Source organism: Arachis hypogaea, chromosome 11, assembly GCF_003086295.3.
Source record: "Arachis hypogaea cultivar Tifrunner chromosome 11, arahy.Tifrunner.gnm2.J5K5, whole genome shotgun sequence".
In the NCBI taxonomy this organism is placed as follows: Eukaryota; Viridiplantae; Streptophyta; class Magnoliopsida; order Fabales; family Fabaceae; genus Arachis; species Arachis hypogaea.
In genome coordinates, this window is record NC_092046.1 from 32,332,532 (window position 1) to 32,348,635 (window position 16,104).

Consider the following 16,104-nt stretch of genomic DNA (forward strand, 5'->3'; position numbering starts at 1 on the left):
GCCTAAACTTAATAACCCCTGACCTATGGATGAGAGAAGAAGAGACCTTTTTCAATTGATGGCAACGAGTCTTATCCTGGGCAGCAGCTCAATTTGACGGTAGACAAAAGACACTCCTCATAGCGGCGCTGTGTTGGAGCACTTGAAAAGTGAAGAATCGGTGTGTTTTTGAGAAGGTAATAAACCCGGCACCAGAGATAGTGAAAGAAGCCAGCAATTTAGTGCGTGAACTCGTGAGCTATACCTGATAGATGCTGCTAATTTTCTTTACTCTTACTTTACTCTTTTCTAAACTCTTATTCTTTCAGTCACAGTTGATGATAAATGGGAATACCCAATTCTTTTGTACTTCCTTATGAAAACACTTTTATTTTATATTAATAAAATAACATTTATCTTTGAAAAAAAAATACAATTTTTTTAGGATAAATTTCGAATGTGTTAAAAAATTATTTAGTGAGTAATTTATAATTTTAGATGTGTTAAACAATCATTAAAACATATGAGCATGAAATTTAACGAATTTTGGATTTATACCAAAAGTATTTTGTGTGTTGTCATATTATTTTAGATGTGTTAAAAAAATATAAGTACGAATTTAAAAAAATTTGGATATGTACTAAAAGCATTTTATGTGTTATGTTATTATTTAGATTTGTTAAAAAAATATTTATGTTAAAAATATATAAACACAAATTAAAACGAATTTTGGATGTATATAAAAAATATGGTATGTTATCTTATTATTTTAGATGTGTTATGAACATATATAAAATAATAAAAAATACCAACAAAATAATGTTCATGACAAATGATTAGTAAAATTATTAAAAAAGATTTACTAAATAATGCTGTGATGCCTAATATAAGAGAATTAATTAATTTGTAAACTGGCTAGTTTAGGAAGTGTTTTCCTAATTTCGTTGAACCTTCTTCCTGAATTCAACTGTGGTGGATGTGGAGTAGAAGAATGAAGGTGAAATACCCTTTGTGATGACAATAAGCAAAAAGGAGAAATTGTTTTGTATCCTCCGTGAAAAACCCGCAGCTACAAGTGTTTATCATGAGAGCCGTGTCTCTTTCATATCTTACAAGTGTTTATCATCCGTCAGTGCTTTGCATTGGAGTGAGTTCCTGAACATGTGCTCCTTAGGTAGTAACTTTCATCAGTATGTAGATTTTTCTTATGCTGATCATGATTCTGAATAGAATGATTGAGAGTAGGGGAGGTAGTTAGATTATTTTTTTTGGTGACTTAAAAGAAAATAAACAAAAACTAAGAAAGAAAAAAAAACAAGAAACTGCTTAAGAAAGGCAGTTCCGCTGAATACTACTCTCAAACTCCTTCCAAGGCAATGGAAGCTCCATGGGAGAAATAGTCCTCATTGCAGTCTTTGCCATGATGTCTGCTACTGTATTTGCATCTCTTAAGATCAACCGAAGATCAGCACGCCATTTCCAAGACATGATATCTCGGATTTTTAACACCAAAGGATCAATAAACCCAGAGCAATCTTGTAAATTATTGACAATAGTTAGATTATTGATTAACTATTATATTTACTTTAATTTAAATTAAATAAAATTTAAAATGATTCCTTAAAAATAGGAAACGTAATTAATTTAAAAATAATATAATATAGTAGTTGAATTTAAAAGATGTTTAAAGGTTGAATAATTATTGGATGAATAACATTTTTCTATTAGGCGAGAAAAATAAAAAGTAATCATAAGCATTCATTGTATAGGGATTTGTTTGGGAATAGAATAGGATAATAAAACCAAACGATTATATTCTATTTCTATTTCAACTTTGTTGGTAGGCATTGGAAGTATTAAAATGGAGCTATTCGGAGTATTTTGATCTTCAGACTTTAATAAAATTTAGAAACTCATTAACTCGTATTGATGTAAGATTATGCTCGGAGGATATTTACATGGATATTCTGCTATTTAAGTATGTATTCTTTGTAATTATATATATCAGATTTATCCTTTTCGGTTGTTTTTTCCTTCATTATAGCGTTCTCCCCCTTCTTTTCTTGCAAATAGTTTCCTTCCTTTAAGAGGTATCATGATTATATTCATATCCATTGTTAGCATCATCGTAATACCGAATAACGGTTTGACAGCTCACATTTATTTTCAAGTGCCAATTTTGAGGCATCCAATCTTCTTTCTCTTGCAAGGATCCGAGAATTTTTTTTTTGATATTTTACGGTATTTTCTAACTCGACAGGTTCAGGACTAATTTGTCGTGGATCTGAACTCTATTTAAGGGTCTACTGCTGGCAAATGGTTTACTGCATACACAAGGTGGAATTCGAACCCCCAATACTTGCTTAAGAAGACGAGTGAGTTGACCACTCATTGAGTATCTACTTCTAATGGTTTCTTTCAAACCGTTTTGGACTTCTCAATATCATTATCCAATACTCTTACGATCAGTCCAAATCAATGTCTCAAACTCGGTATGTCTTTCTTTTTCAATCAATGTCTCAAACTCGGTATGTCTTTCTTTTTCAAAGAGGATTTTTCGGATTTCTGATCTCGACTCAAACATCACAAATTTTTTCTTTTAAGATTTTTGACACGTTTATTTTTTTAAGAAACTGCCCTCAGGATTAGGGGTAGCATGCGGGTTAGCCTGACACGCCCCACTCCACCCCGCCAAAATTTTCGCCCCGTCTATTAAGGCAGTCCGAAATTTCTACACCGTCCCGCTTAATGGTGGATTGGTTGGATAAGTCTGCCAATTCTCTGTTTTTTTAATTATTAAACTATTAAATATTAAAAAATATAATTTCACAAATATTTTAAAAAATTTATAATTTCTAAAGACATAAAAAATTATCATTTTTAAATTCACAAACACTAAAATCTTTATAATTCTAAATATCTCATAAATATAATCATCAATAAAATTTTTTAAAACAAAATAATAAAACCAACATTGTCCAAAGCAAAATAAATATTACCCAAAATATATAATTAAACATTGTCCAAATCTCTAATCAATCAAACATAGTCCAAATTATAACTTAAAGTAAAACGAACAAACATTCTAAATACAAGTATAAAAGAAACGTTCCAAATTCAATTATCATCTTAAAGGCAAAAGTTCGCCGGCCAAGCCCACCCCGCCCCACCAAAACCCATGGATTAGGCGGTGCGGGTTAGACGGGTTTTTTTAATCATAGCAATCTCAAATTTTTAGCATGGCCTGCCTTTTTTGGCAAGTTATACGAGCAAACCCGACAAGTTTCGGCCCGTTTACTGTCCCTACTTAGAACCTTCTATTATCCTCAAACAACTTTCAACTTTGATTTAACTACTTGCATCTAAAAGCCCACTTTTCACTTTATTTACTCTTTTTTATACTTTTCAAAAATAACTTTTTCTAATAATACTCCCTCATTTCTAGGGAACTCTTTTTTCTTCCAGAAATTTCTTTTTGTTATTGGGATTTATTGAGTGGCACTTCCTTACTTCCAGTATTATCTACCTCATTTTCAGATAAAAAAATTATTTCTCATTCCAAATTTCATGTTAGTTGAATGCATTTACTTACGATTTTTTAAATACTCCATTTATGTTCATTGTGCCTTTTCTCAGAATGCTAGTTTTTATTATTTTTTCTGCTTCTTCCTTGTTTTATTTTTTTTTGCTTCGAATGTGCATATTTTTTTGTATCTTATTTTAATTTTATTTTGATGAATCTGTTTGCAGTTTCACTACTTCTCTTTTTACATTTTAGGTTCTTTTTCCTTATTCTAAAGACAATAGTAGCACCTTTGTAGGTTTTTTCTTATCATGGTGCATAGCAGAGTTATCCCAACTAAAGAAGCCACATCTCCGACTAGATGAGCTACTCTTGCATAGGAATTTATTTTGCCAAACTGAGTTTCTTCATGCCACCAATGGGTGGATCACGCTATTTTAGGTAGCCTATCAAGAGTAACTCTAAAATATCTAAAAAATTTAAGGAATGTGTTATATTTCACAAAATCTCGTGAAGTGCTATAAACTTTCTATTTCCCGTTCCCAAAAACGAATTTGCTATTTTAACCATAGAGTTGAAAATGTTTTAAATTGGCTGTGAATGTACAATATCATTTTTGTCTGTCTATGTGACTTCATCTTAATAGCTAACGATTCTTTACACCTTCGAGTTAGTTTGTAGTTTCCTTGGCCTTTCTCTTTCAACTTGTGTTTTCTTATTTTGTTTTTTCAAGTTAACCATACCAAATGTCGCCACGGGTTTTAGAAATTTGTATATCATTCTCATTCTAGTCGTAAAGGTTTTTCAATTTTTGAAGATTCTTATCATGATTTTAAAGCAATGTATTGTAAAATTGAATAGGTTGTCAAATTCCAACATTTTTTCATGAATTTAGAAAATAAAAAAAGATTCAACCTTTATTGTCATTTTAATTCTTCTTCCCCTAAAATAGAGTAGGAATCATTGAATGATGATGAAAAAGATGTAGTGAAGATTCTGAACCCAAAAATTATTTTTGCCAATGAAATGACATCCTTAGCTACTATAGGTATATTGCTTTTATTATCCTTGAAAATTGTACTCTTCTTCTTTTGCTATATTATTAATTCACTTTGCTTTCCTTGTATAAATTTTTTGATAAACACAACAATGGGTTAACAACAATTAACCAACTTCGATTCGTTGGAAACTATTACTTAACTTTGCTGCTGACAGATTCAACAAGACAGGCATTGAGAGGAAGATAGGAGATTTGGAAAGTATAGAGCATGAAAGTGTGTGTAAAGGGCCAGAAAGCAAAGAAAGGGAGAATGTCAGAAAGCAGGGGTCATGATAGAGGTTATGAGATCTAGTTGAGTTAGTTAGCACTAGTTGAGTTAGTTAGCATAGCACTCAGTTGAATTCTATTACACACTATGTAATGAGCTGAACTAACTAAGTTTGAGCAACTAATTCAGTTACACAAATCTTCTCTAGAAGCTTCCCTTTCTCTCTCTATCTTCCAACTTTTCCTTTTTGTTCTTCTCTTTCTTCTTGGTTCTTTCCTTATTTCAATTCCTCTCTACTACATTCTGATACCTTTCATGGTATCAGAGTCCACAATCCCTCTACTGTCATGGCTGTTGAATCTCAGAACAGTAACGTCTCAGTCTCCCAGGCACTGATGCCTCCAAATTTCACGTCATCCCCGATTTCAATGAAATTAAATGAGGATAATTTCTTGCAATGGAAGGACCAAGCTAAATCAACCATTGAAGGCCACGATTTGCTGCACCACATCACTGGAAAAGGAATTCCAGTACAATTCTTGCCCTCAGGAGAAACAAATATCGAATATGTAGTGTGAAGAAGACAAGATTCATTGCTGAAGTCATGGCTGCTGGCTTCAATGACCAAACATTCACAACTCGAATGGTTGGGTGCATGTATGCATATGAGGTATGGAAAAGACTCGATGATAATTTTTTGTCTCAGATTAGAGCAAAAATAATGTAATTGAAACACAAATTGAGTAACATCAAGATAGGAAATTCGGGGAATGAATATGTGTTGGCCCTAAAAAGCACCATAGATGCAATGGCCTCTGTTGGTGAACCAATGCGTGAAAGTGATTATGTAAATGCTATACTGAATGATTTGGCAGAAGAGTATACAATGGTCATCACGTCTGTAGTTGCAAAACCAGTAATCATATCAGTAGGTGAACTAGAAGCATTACTTCTAACTCATGAGAGCATGCTAGAAAGATTCAGAAAATTGGAGTCTTTTGTTCAAACAAATTTAGCCCAGCACACACAAGGATATAACATGAGAGGAGGCTCTAGAGGAGGAGATTACCGAAACAGGGGTGGAAGATCAAGAGGTGGTAGATACTCTTACAATGACAATAGAGATGAGAACTACAGGAATAATACAAGATTTAGGGGTGGTCAGTTTCAGAACAACAATTCTGACAGCAAATAAGGCAGCAATTCAGGTGATAACTCAAGATTCATGAATAACAATGCAAGATCAAGTGAAAGGCCAATCTGCCAAGTGTGCGACAAAATTGGACACATAGCCAAAATTTGCTGGTACATGTATGAAAAAGACAGCAACTCAAGCTCCCAATATGCAGCTTAGAACTCTAACAACAATTCAACACCTCAAGTACTACTAGCCACTCCCTCAACAATTGATGATCAAAACTGGTATATGAACTCAGAAGCATTACACCACACAACCTCAGATGAGCAGAATCTTACAGAAGGAAAAACCTTTGAAGGAACAAATCAAGTGATAATAGAAAACGGTTCAGGTTTGCACATCAACCTAATTGGAAAATCTAGCTTTAAATTTGATTTAAGCAGTAGAGAACTTCTGTTATAAAAACTTCTTCATGCCCTTAATATTACCAAAAACTTACTTAGTGTATACCAGTTTTGTTGTGATAATAGAGTATTTTTTGAATTTCATGCTGATGGCTGCTAGGTTAAAACCCAAGAAACTAAGGAGATTGTCATTCATGGCAGAGTTGACAAAGGAATGTATAAGTTTTTCAACTTCACTCTCTCACTTCCCAAAGCTACCTGTTATGTCTCCACAATGTCAAATATAAATAACTTCTTTTTATGGTACAATAGACTAGGACACCCCTCAAATAATGTTGTTTCAGCAATTTTAAAGTCTTGTAATATTCCTGTTAATGTCAATAAGTCAGTGTGTCCAGCTTGCTGCATTGGCAAGTCTCATCAGCTATCTTTTTCAATTTCTCATACTGTGTATGCTGAACCACTTCAACGTGTGTACTCTGACATATGGGATCCTGTCCCTATGCTTGACTCTAATAAAAAATTTTTACTTTGTCAACTTTATTAATGCCTACTCTAAGTTTACTTGGCTCCATCTGCTTAAAACAAGGTCCCAACTTAAATAAATTTTTAAAGCTTTCCAAAAATAGTTGAATTGCAATTAAATAAGAAGATTAAGATGCTACAAACGGATATTGTTGTTGAGTATGTAAGCTTGTCTAGAAAATTGCAGGGTCGAGGCTTAATTCACAGATTCTTCTATCCCCATGTGCATCAGCAGAATGACAATGCAGAGAGAAAACATAGACATGTTGTAGAAAAAGAACTATCTATGCTGGCTAGAGCTAGAATGCCAATACGTTTTTGGGGAGAAACATTTGCCTCAGCTGCTAATCTCATCAACCAGTTATCAACACCAACTCTAGAAGATCAGTCACCAGTTGAAAAGCTCTTTAAAAAAAGGCCTGATTACACTAGACTTCGAGTCTTTGGCTGCTTGTGCTTTCCTTACCTAAGGCCCTACAACAAAGCACAAGTTGGAATTTAGATCCTCCCCTTGTGTCTTCACTGGATACAGTCTACTCCACAAAGGTTATAGTGCTTAACCTCTAGCGGTAAGACTATAATTACAAGAAATGTTGTGTTCGATGAAGAAAAATTTCCTTTCAAAGATGGCAAGTTTCTTCATGAAGACTTAAGTCCTCCACCACCCACCCTGCAGCAGTTTCCAACAATTCTAATTGTTCCTCTTCATGGGCCTTCACTAGCTCTCTCTAGACAAAACCCTCCCCCGTTTCCTACACCTCCCAATTTTGCTGCAATACCCTCTGCCTCTCAGCCAACTTTAGGCATCCAATCTCTAGTCCCACCAACGACCAACCCAGCACCCCCTTCTCAACCCAATTCTTCCTCCCAGTCAGTGGCTCTCTCAAGTATTGCAACACTAATTCTAATTTTTGATCTAGAAATTGTCTTCCTAGCAGCACCTATTCTACCTGTTGTGTCCTCCTCTGTCAACACACACTCAATGATTACAAGAAGCAAGTCTGGTTGTCTAAAACCAAGGGTTTTTCATGCCTCGGTAGAACATAGAACAATAAAAGATGCAATAGCTCACCCAAAATGAAAAGAAGCAATAAATTTGGAGTACAATGCACTTATAAAGAATCAAACCTGGAAGCTTGTACCACTTCCCAAAGGCAGGGAAGCAATTCAAAGTAAGTAGGTATATCGAGTGAAGTACAATGCTGATGGGACATTGCAGAAGTATAAGGTGAGATTAGTGGCTCAGAGATTCTCCCAAAGACCAGGCTTTGATTTCACTGAAACATACAGTCCAAATTGTGAAGCCTGCATCCATTCAGATAGTTTTGACAGCAGCACTAGCATGTAGTTGGAGCATTAGACAGTTGGATATCAATAATGCCTTTCTCCATGGAGATTTGGGTAAAGAGGTATACATGAAGCAACCTTAGGAATATTTTGTGGGTGATGGCAGCTTGTTTTGCAAGCGAACGAAGGTCTTATATGGATTAAAGCAGGCTCCTCATGCTTGGTATTATAAACCATCCACTGCTCTGGGACGCCTTGGTTTTATAGCAACCAAGTCAAATGTGTCTATGTTCACCAGGTTCTCCAAAGAAGGCTGCATTTTTGTCTTGGTGTATGTAGATGACATAATTATCACAGGAAACTCCAGCTTAGCCATAGCTCAATTATTCAACAGCTAAATACCAATTTGCCTTGAAAGACATGGGAGAACTTCACTACTTTCTAGGCATTCAAGTCACAAAAACTAAGGAAGGAGGCTTGATTCTGTCACAAGAAAAATACGTTGGAGACCTTCTTGCTAAAACTGGCATGACTGGGTGCAAACCTTGCACCACACCACTACCCTCCTCTGTCAAGCTATCTACATTTGGTGGGCCTGTCTTCACTAATCCACGGCTTTACAGATCCGTAGTTGGAAGTTTACAATATCTCACTGTCACAAGACCTGAGCTATCATACTGTGCCAGCAAGGTTTCTCAGTTTTTGCAGCATCCTTTGGAAGAACATTGGAGATTAGTAAAACGTGTGTTAAGATGTGTTAGTGGAACACTCACTTATGGCCTGTAGCTGCATAAAACCAAGGACATGGCAGTCACAACCTACAACGACTTAAACTGGGGAGGGAATCTAGATGATCGCTGATAGGCGGATAAATGCCGGTCAAGAATTACCAAAAGTATTTTTCTAAATTTAACATTGCAAGTACAGTCTTGACCGACGAGATTTTCGCTATCAAATTTAAAATGTGTCACAAATGAAATAAATAACCGGGAGTAAAATTCCGGGTCGTTTCCCCTAGGAGTTGGCACAAGATGCAATTTATTGGTTAGGATTTTCCTGGAGATTTTTCGAGCTTGAGAACAAGGAAATTAATAACTAGAAATTAAAGCAATGAATAATTAGCAAGATTTGTAAAAATAATCAATATAAAAAGCCTTGGTTAGGGGTGAGAATTGGAAATTCTATCCTTATTGTCTTTCTCAATAGTGATGGTAAAGCTCATTGCTCTCACTTAGTTATCCTCTAACAAGTGAAGAAAAGTCAAGTGAAATAATTAACCTTAGCCCACAAGTCCTAGTTACTTTGTAAAGAAGAACTAGAGTTGGTGAGTTTCAGGCTAATTAACAATTTTCAATTACAGATTAATACTTGAGTATAACAATTCAAGTGGCTCCAACTATCAACCCCCCAACCAAGCAAGAAAATCTACTCTATGATATTGGATGACATTTTCTCAAACACTTTGTAGGTGAAAATAAAAGACATAATAACAAATGATAAAATAACTCAATTCAAATTACACACAGAATAACCAACGAGAGCAAAACAGTAATAACAATGGCTATAAAAAATTCTTAATGCATTAACAAAATCTAAAAGTAACAAGATCCAAACATGAATTCAAAGTAATCAAATGGAAAAGAGTAATAGAGGAAATAGAGAAGAAAACTATAAGGAAAATGACTCCAATTGAAGGTGAACACATCTTCTCTCAAGATCTAATTGCCAGTAAACTAAGAAAAACCAAAAACCCTAGAAAGAAATGGGAGTTTCTCTCACTAGAATTCAAAACTCAAAAACTAAGCTCAAGTGAAAGTGTGTGTTCAGTCTCAGCTCTATCCCAACCTCTAGTCTGTATTTTCGGGCTTGAAACTGGGTCCAAATTAGCCCAGAAATCGCCCCAGCGAGTTCTGTTAATTGCAGCATGTGACGCTCGTCGCACGTACGCGTCAGCTACGCGTACGCGTCGGTGCGCTATGCACAAGGCCACGCGTATGCATCAGTCACGCGTACGTGTTAGTGGTCAATGCTCCTGGTCATGCGTATGCATCAGTCACACGTACGCATCACAGGGAAACTAGCTTGATCACGCGTACGCTTCGGCCATGCGTGCGCGTCGCTCCCAGCTCTCAAATCTTCAAATTCTTGTGTTCCTTACACTTTAGCATGCTTCCTCTTCATCCTCTATACCATTCCTGCTCTATAAATCCTGTAATCACTTAACGCACATATCACGGTATCGAATGATAATAACAGAGGATTAAAAATTAGTGATTTAAAGGCCTAGGAAGCATGCTTTCAATTATAGCACAAAATTAGGAAGGAAACTTAAAAACATGCAATTTACATGAATAAGTATGAGAATAGTTGACAAAACACACTCAATGCAGTCCAAAATATATGATAAAATAGTGGTTTATTAATCACAAGTCAACTGGAGCCTTCTGTGTGTTCTTGGGTAAAAACTTGATCTCTTGGTGCTCTAAGAAACAATTAGTGGTTGCAAGGTCAAGCACTGAAGCAGAGTATCGAGCAATAACAGACTTGGTAGCGGAACTAATCTGGATTAAGAACTGGTTGTATGAGCTAAAAATTCCACTGGCAGCAGCTCCGATGATGTACTGTGACAACTTCAATGCTGTTCTTCTGGGAGCTAACCTAATTTTACACTCAAAGTCCAAGCACTTTGAGACAAACTTGCACTTTGTTAGGGATTATGTCACTAACAAAACAATTTAGGTGAGCCATGTTCCAGGATCAATACAGGTCGCTGATGTCCTAACTAAGACTCTGCCCAGCAGGAGCTTCTTGGAGTTTCGAAGCAAGCTAAACATAGCTGATGCAAAGCTGTTTCTTAGCAAGAGTGATGACATATTCAACAGGGCAGGCACTGAGAGGAAGATAGGAGATTTGGAAAGTATAGAGTATGAAAGTGTATGTAAAGAGCCAGAAAGCAAAGAAAGGGAGAACGTCAGAAAGCAGGGGTCATGATAGAGGTTATGAGATCTAGTTGAGTTAGTTTGCACTAGTTGAGTTAGTTAGCATAGCACTCAACTGAATTCTGTTACTCTAATACACTGCCAACTGTCCTTACATCTTGCTATATATTACACACTATGTAATGAGCTGAACTAACTAAGTTTGAGTAACTAATTCAGTTACACAAATCTTCTCTAGAAGCTTCCCTTTCTCTCTCTACCTTCCAACTTTCCCTTTCTGTTATTCTCTTTCTTCTTGGTTCTTTCCTTCTTTCAATTTCTCTTTGCTATATTCTGATACCTTTCATCTCCTATCAGGTGTTAAGGCCCAAGTTTCCTAATATGCTACTTAGGAAATGGCTCCTCCCAATCCTGAGGTTAACATAGATATAATGATTGTACAGACTCATGTTGTATTTTTTATTTTTACACTACCTTTCCCTCATTAGAAAAAGAGAAAGAAGGGTAAAGAGAGTACCTAGAGGATTGACGACCTCTCAGAGTCCTTCGGTTGCATTTTGAAGAAAGATTTTAAGTTTGGAGAGTTTATTAATGCCTTCCTATTAATGCATGGACCAAGAGGGGTTCAGAGGAAACTATTTCAAAAGATTGTCTTTTCTAAGTTCAATGGATGTTTCTCTAATTGGCAGCTTTTTTACCGTGACTTTGAGAAGGAACCGTCTGATCTCACGTAATTTTGAAAAGTCATCAAATCAAAAAACAAGAAGTGTGAACCCTCAGAACCAAAGTAGTTTACATTAATCTGTTTAGCTTAACTTATTTGTTTCACAAAGTATTCTACATTTTAACAAACACTAATCAATGATAGAATTTTAATGTACATCAGTGTTCTTTGATAAATTATTTACTTCATTATCTTGGAAGAAATCAAACAAAATAAATAACTTTATTGTAGAATAAATTATTAATAAGCCTCATCAAAAATCTGTTTCAAGAAAAAGAGTGCCTTTACATTAACCATAAGAATAATACTCCTAAATTGAACTGTATTCTAGCAGCACGGGACTTTGGTACCTTGGATAATCTCTAGCTTGCAAGTCTTTTTTTCAGTACTTCCTTAATTCATAAGGGCCCCTTTTAATTTGGAGTCATTTTCTCATCTCATGGTTATTGAGATGCCGACATAAGATGATTTTACTATAAGATTATTTGCTTAAGGGCTTGTTCTATGAGTTTGGCAATTGAGCAAACCTTTTTTAGCAAGTTGACCCCATCTTTTGGGTTTTCAAGTAGCATTATATGGCTTGATTCTCCAACTTATGTAGGCACGAATACTTTTTCACCATAAATTACACGAAATGGAGATCCCCAATATAAGGCCATAAAACTCTTACGATGGTATCGAGAGTTTAAGGGAAAAAGAAAGAATAATTAGGAGGTAGAAAGAATAAGAGGAGATTGGAAAATGTTATTTTCTTTCTGATTCATTTTTTTTTACAACAATTCTTCTAATTTATAGATAGCTAGGGGTCTATTTATAGAAATATTCTAAATTGATAACATTAATTTTTGCTAATATTTCTCGTGATCCTAAAATATCTCCCTGATTTGATTCAATCTTCTAACACCCCCTCAAGATGAGTAGTGGGGTCACCAATGCTCAACTTGCTGAGAACTTCGGCCAAAATTCTGCCTGAGACTGCTTTCGTAAGGACATCTACCAATTGGTCTTCTGATCTAACAAAAGGGAGTTCCACAGTACCTTCTTCAATTTTTTCTTTGATAAAGTACCGGTCTACCTCAACATGTTTAGTTCTGTCATGTTGTACAGGATTCTCTGAGATGCTTATTGCTGCTTTATTGTCACATTTTAATTTTCTTGGCAATTGAGGTGGAAACCCAATTTCAGATATGAGTTTCTTAATCCAAAAGATTTCAGTTATGCCCTTAGCAATTCCTCGGAATTCTGCTTCAGCACTTGAGAGGGCAACAACCTTCTGTTTCTTACTTCTCCAGGTGACTAAGTTACCTCCCACCAATGTAAAGTAGCCTGATGTAGATCTTCTATCATTTGGGTTACCGGCCCAATTAGCATCTGTGTATGCTTCAATGTTAAGGTGCCCATTTCTTTTGAACCAGATCCTACTTCCTGGAGTTCCTTTCAAGTACCTGATTATTCTCATGACAACTTCCGTATGATTCTCCTGTGGTTGGTGCATAAATTGGCTAACTACCCCTACTGGCTATATCTGGTCGGGTGTGTGACAAGTAGATTAGTTTGCCAACCAAGCGTTGGTACCGCTCCTTATCTGCCAGTTTAGAGTCTTCCTCCAGTATCAAGCCATGATTAACTTGAATAGGAGTGTCTTCAGGTTTACAGTCAACCATTCTTGTCTCTGTAAGGAGGTCTAGGATATATTTCCTCTGAGAGATAAAGATTTCCTTATTGGAGCCTAGAACCTCTATTCCCAAGAAGTACTTTAATCCACCCAAGTCCTTCATTTCAAATTCTGTGAAGAGATTCCTTCTTAGCCTTGCAATTTCTTCATTGTCACTCCCTGTTATGATCATATCATCCACATAAATTATTAGGCATGTTATTAAATCCCCTCTCTTTTTCAAGAATAAGGTGTGATCTGAGTTACTCTGCTTGTACCCGTATTTCTTCATGGCAACCGTGAACCTTCCAAACCAAGCCCGCGGTGATTGTTTCAAGCCATAGAGAGCCTTCTTCAATTTACACACTTCATTCTTCTCAAATCCTTCAGAGAATCCTGGTGGAGCTTCCATATATACCTCTTCTTTCAACTCTCCAAGAAGGAAAGCATTTTTTACATCAAATTGGTGGAGAGGCCAATCTTCATTTGTGGCTACGGAGAAGAGGACTCTGATGGTATCAATTTTTGCTACTGGTGAGAAGGTTTCTGAATAATCAATGCCATAAGTTTGTGTGTACCCTTTGGTGACCAGCCTTGCCTTATAACGTTCTATAGTGCCATCTGTCTTGTATTTAATGGTGAATACCCATAGACACCCAACTGATTTTTTTCCGGCCGGTAGAATACATTTTTCCCAGGTTTTGTTTTTCTCCAGGGCTTCCATTTCTGTCTTCATAGCTTCTTGCCATTTAGTCCTTTTACTTGCTTCTTGGACCATTCTGGGGATGTCTTCAGTTAGGAGGATGCTAGAAAAGGCCTTTGCAACCTCTGTCACTCCTTCTCTGGTTGTCTTTATCGGGTACTTTGAGTTGCAGAAGACATGTTTTGGAGAGTATCGGTTGGGTGGAACACCTCTGTTTCTTCTTGGAGGATGTGTAAAGGGTTCTCATTCTGATTCTTCAAGTTCTAGAGCTATACTGTCATTGTTAGCAGCTTCATTAAAAATATGGAGTAAATTATCAGAGTGGGATTCACTTACCTCTTGTATAACATTCTCAGAAAGAGTTTCACTGGTTGTGTGTATTGAGTGGTTTTCTTCGTTGAGTAAGGTATGCTCGGTGGCTCCATCTACTCGCTCTGTTTGAACAGTTTCAAGGCAACAAAGGTTATCTAGCCAACTTAGCGATCCACTAAATTTTTCTCCCTGAACGCCAAGTTGGCGACAGTAGTAAAATTCAGACTCTAAGAAATCACAATCTATTGTTACATGAATGCGACGAGTGACAGGATTGTAGCATCGATACCCCTTTTGGTGTGTAGCATACCCAACAAAGATACTTTTCTGCACAAGGCTCAAGTTTATTTCTATTTATTTTTGGGATATGGACGAACACAGAGCACCCAAAAACTCGAGGTGGCAAGGTAAGAATGGGGGGAATCTCAGTCTGAGTGGCCAAGATTTGGAGGGGTGTTTTGTTGCCGAGGGCCTGAGTGGGTAGGCGATTGAGAAGGTAGCTTGAGGTTGCAACAGCTTCAGGCTAAAAAGAACTTGACATTTGTGCATCAAAAAGTATGGCTCGAGTCATCTCAAGAATTTTACGATTTTTTCTCTTGGCGACACCATTTTGTTGGGGGTGTTTGGACAGGATGTTTGGTGGATAAGCCCATTCTTTTGGAAGAAGTCTTTCATTGATTGATTTATGAATTCTCCACCATTATCTGACCGGAGTATTTAAATTTTTTATTGAATTGGGTATGAATCATTTGGTAAAAATAAAAAAACCGATCAGGAACTTCAGGTTTATGTTTCAAAAAATATATCCAAGTCATACGAGAAAAATCATCCACAAATAACACAAAATATTGAAAGGGATTATTTTGGGACTTCGGTGCGGGACCCCACACATCAGAATGGATAAGAAAAAAAAATAGAATTGACTCTTGTATTGCTTGGAGAAAAAGTAATTCTATAATTTTTTGCACGAATACAAGTCTCACATTTAATAGTTTCAGTGTTTTTCAAAAAAAGACTAGGAAATAAAATCTTAAGGTACCCAAATGAAGGGTGTCCCAAACGTTTGTGCCATAACCAAAGTTGCCTGGTAACTGTTCCATGAGCAAGCATGGCATGTCCCTGGTGTGCTACCTCATCAACGTAGTAAAGCCCATCTCGCTCAGTACCATGCCCAATGATCTCCTTCGTAAGAATGTCCTGCAAAAGGCAGAAGTTGGAATACATGAGTACCACACAATTTAACTCCTTAGTTACTTGGCTAACAGATAACAGTTTAGAAGACAAATCAGAAACATAGAGACATTTTTCCAATTTTAACTTTTTTAAAAAAACAATAGAGCCTCCCCATTAACTTCAATTAAATCGCCACTAGCAGTCTCAATGTGAGCCTTTGAGGGCTTGGTCAAGCTGTCAAAATCCTCGAGTTCATAGGTCATGGTGTCAGTGGCCCCACAATCGAAGATCCACTCTTTTGATTTTTTTATAGGACCTTGGTTATAGGCCCCATTCCCAGCAATTAAATCAAGGCCATTATATGACCCATCTTGGTAGAGCCCGTTACCGCCCTCTTTTTCTATCTTACCTTGTTGCGTTACGGCTACCGAAGCCTTACCGTGCTGTGTCCTGCGGTTTTCTCCTTCTTCCTCTC

The 16,104-nt window shown here is 36.4% G+C and overlaps 1 protein-coding gene across 1 annotated transcript; it reads left to right on the plus strand.

Annotated features, from left to right (window-relative positions):
* Positions 1-8,544: 8,544 nt before the first annotated feature.
* On the plus strand, positions 8,545-8,910 carry LOC140176082 (uncharacterized mitochondrial protein AtMg00810-like). Its single transcript, XM_072205944.1, has one exon. The coding sequence runs from the start codon at positions 8,545-8,547 to the stop codon at positions 8,908-8,910; it is 366 nt and encodes a 121-aa protein (XP_072062045.1).
* Positions 8,911-16,104: the final 7,194 nt, after the last annotated feature.

What these genes read in the sequence shown, in the direction of transcription:
- LOC140176082 (XM_072205944.1), top strand. Translation starts at nt 8,545, where the DNA reads ATGGGAGAACTTCACTACTTTCTAGGCATTCAAGTCACAAAAACTAAG.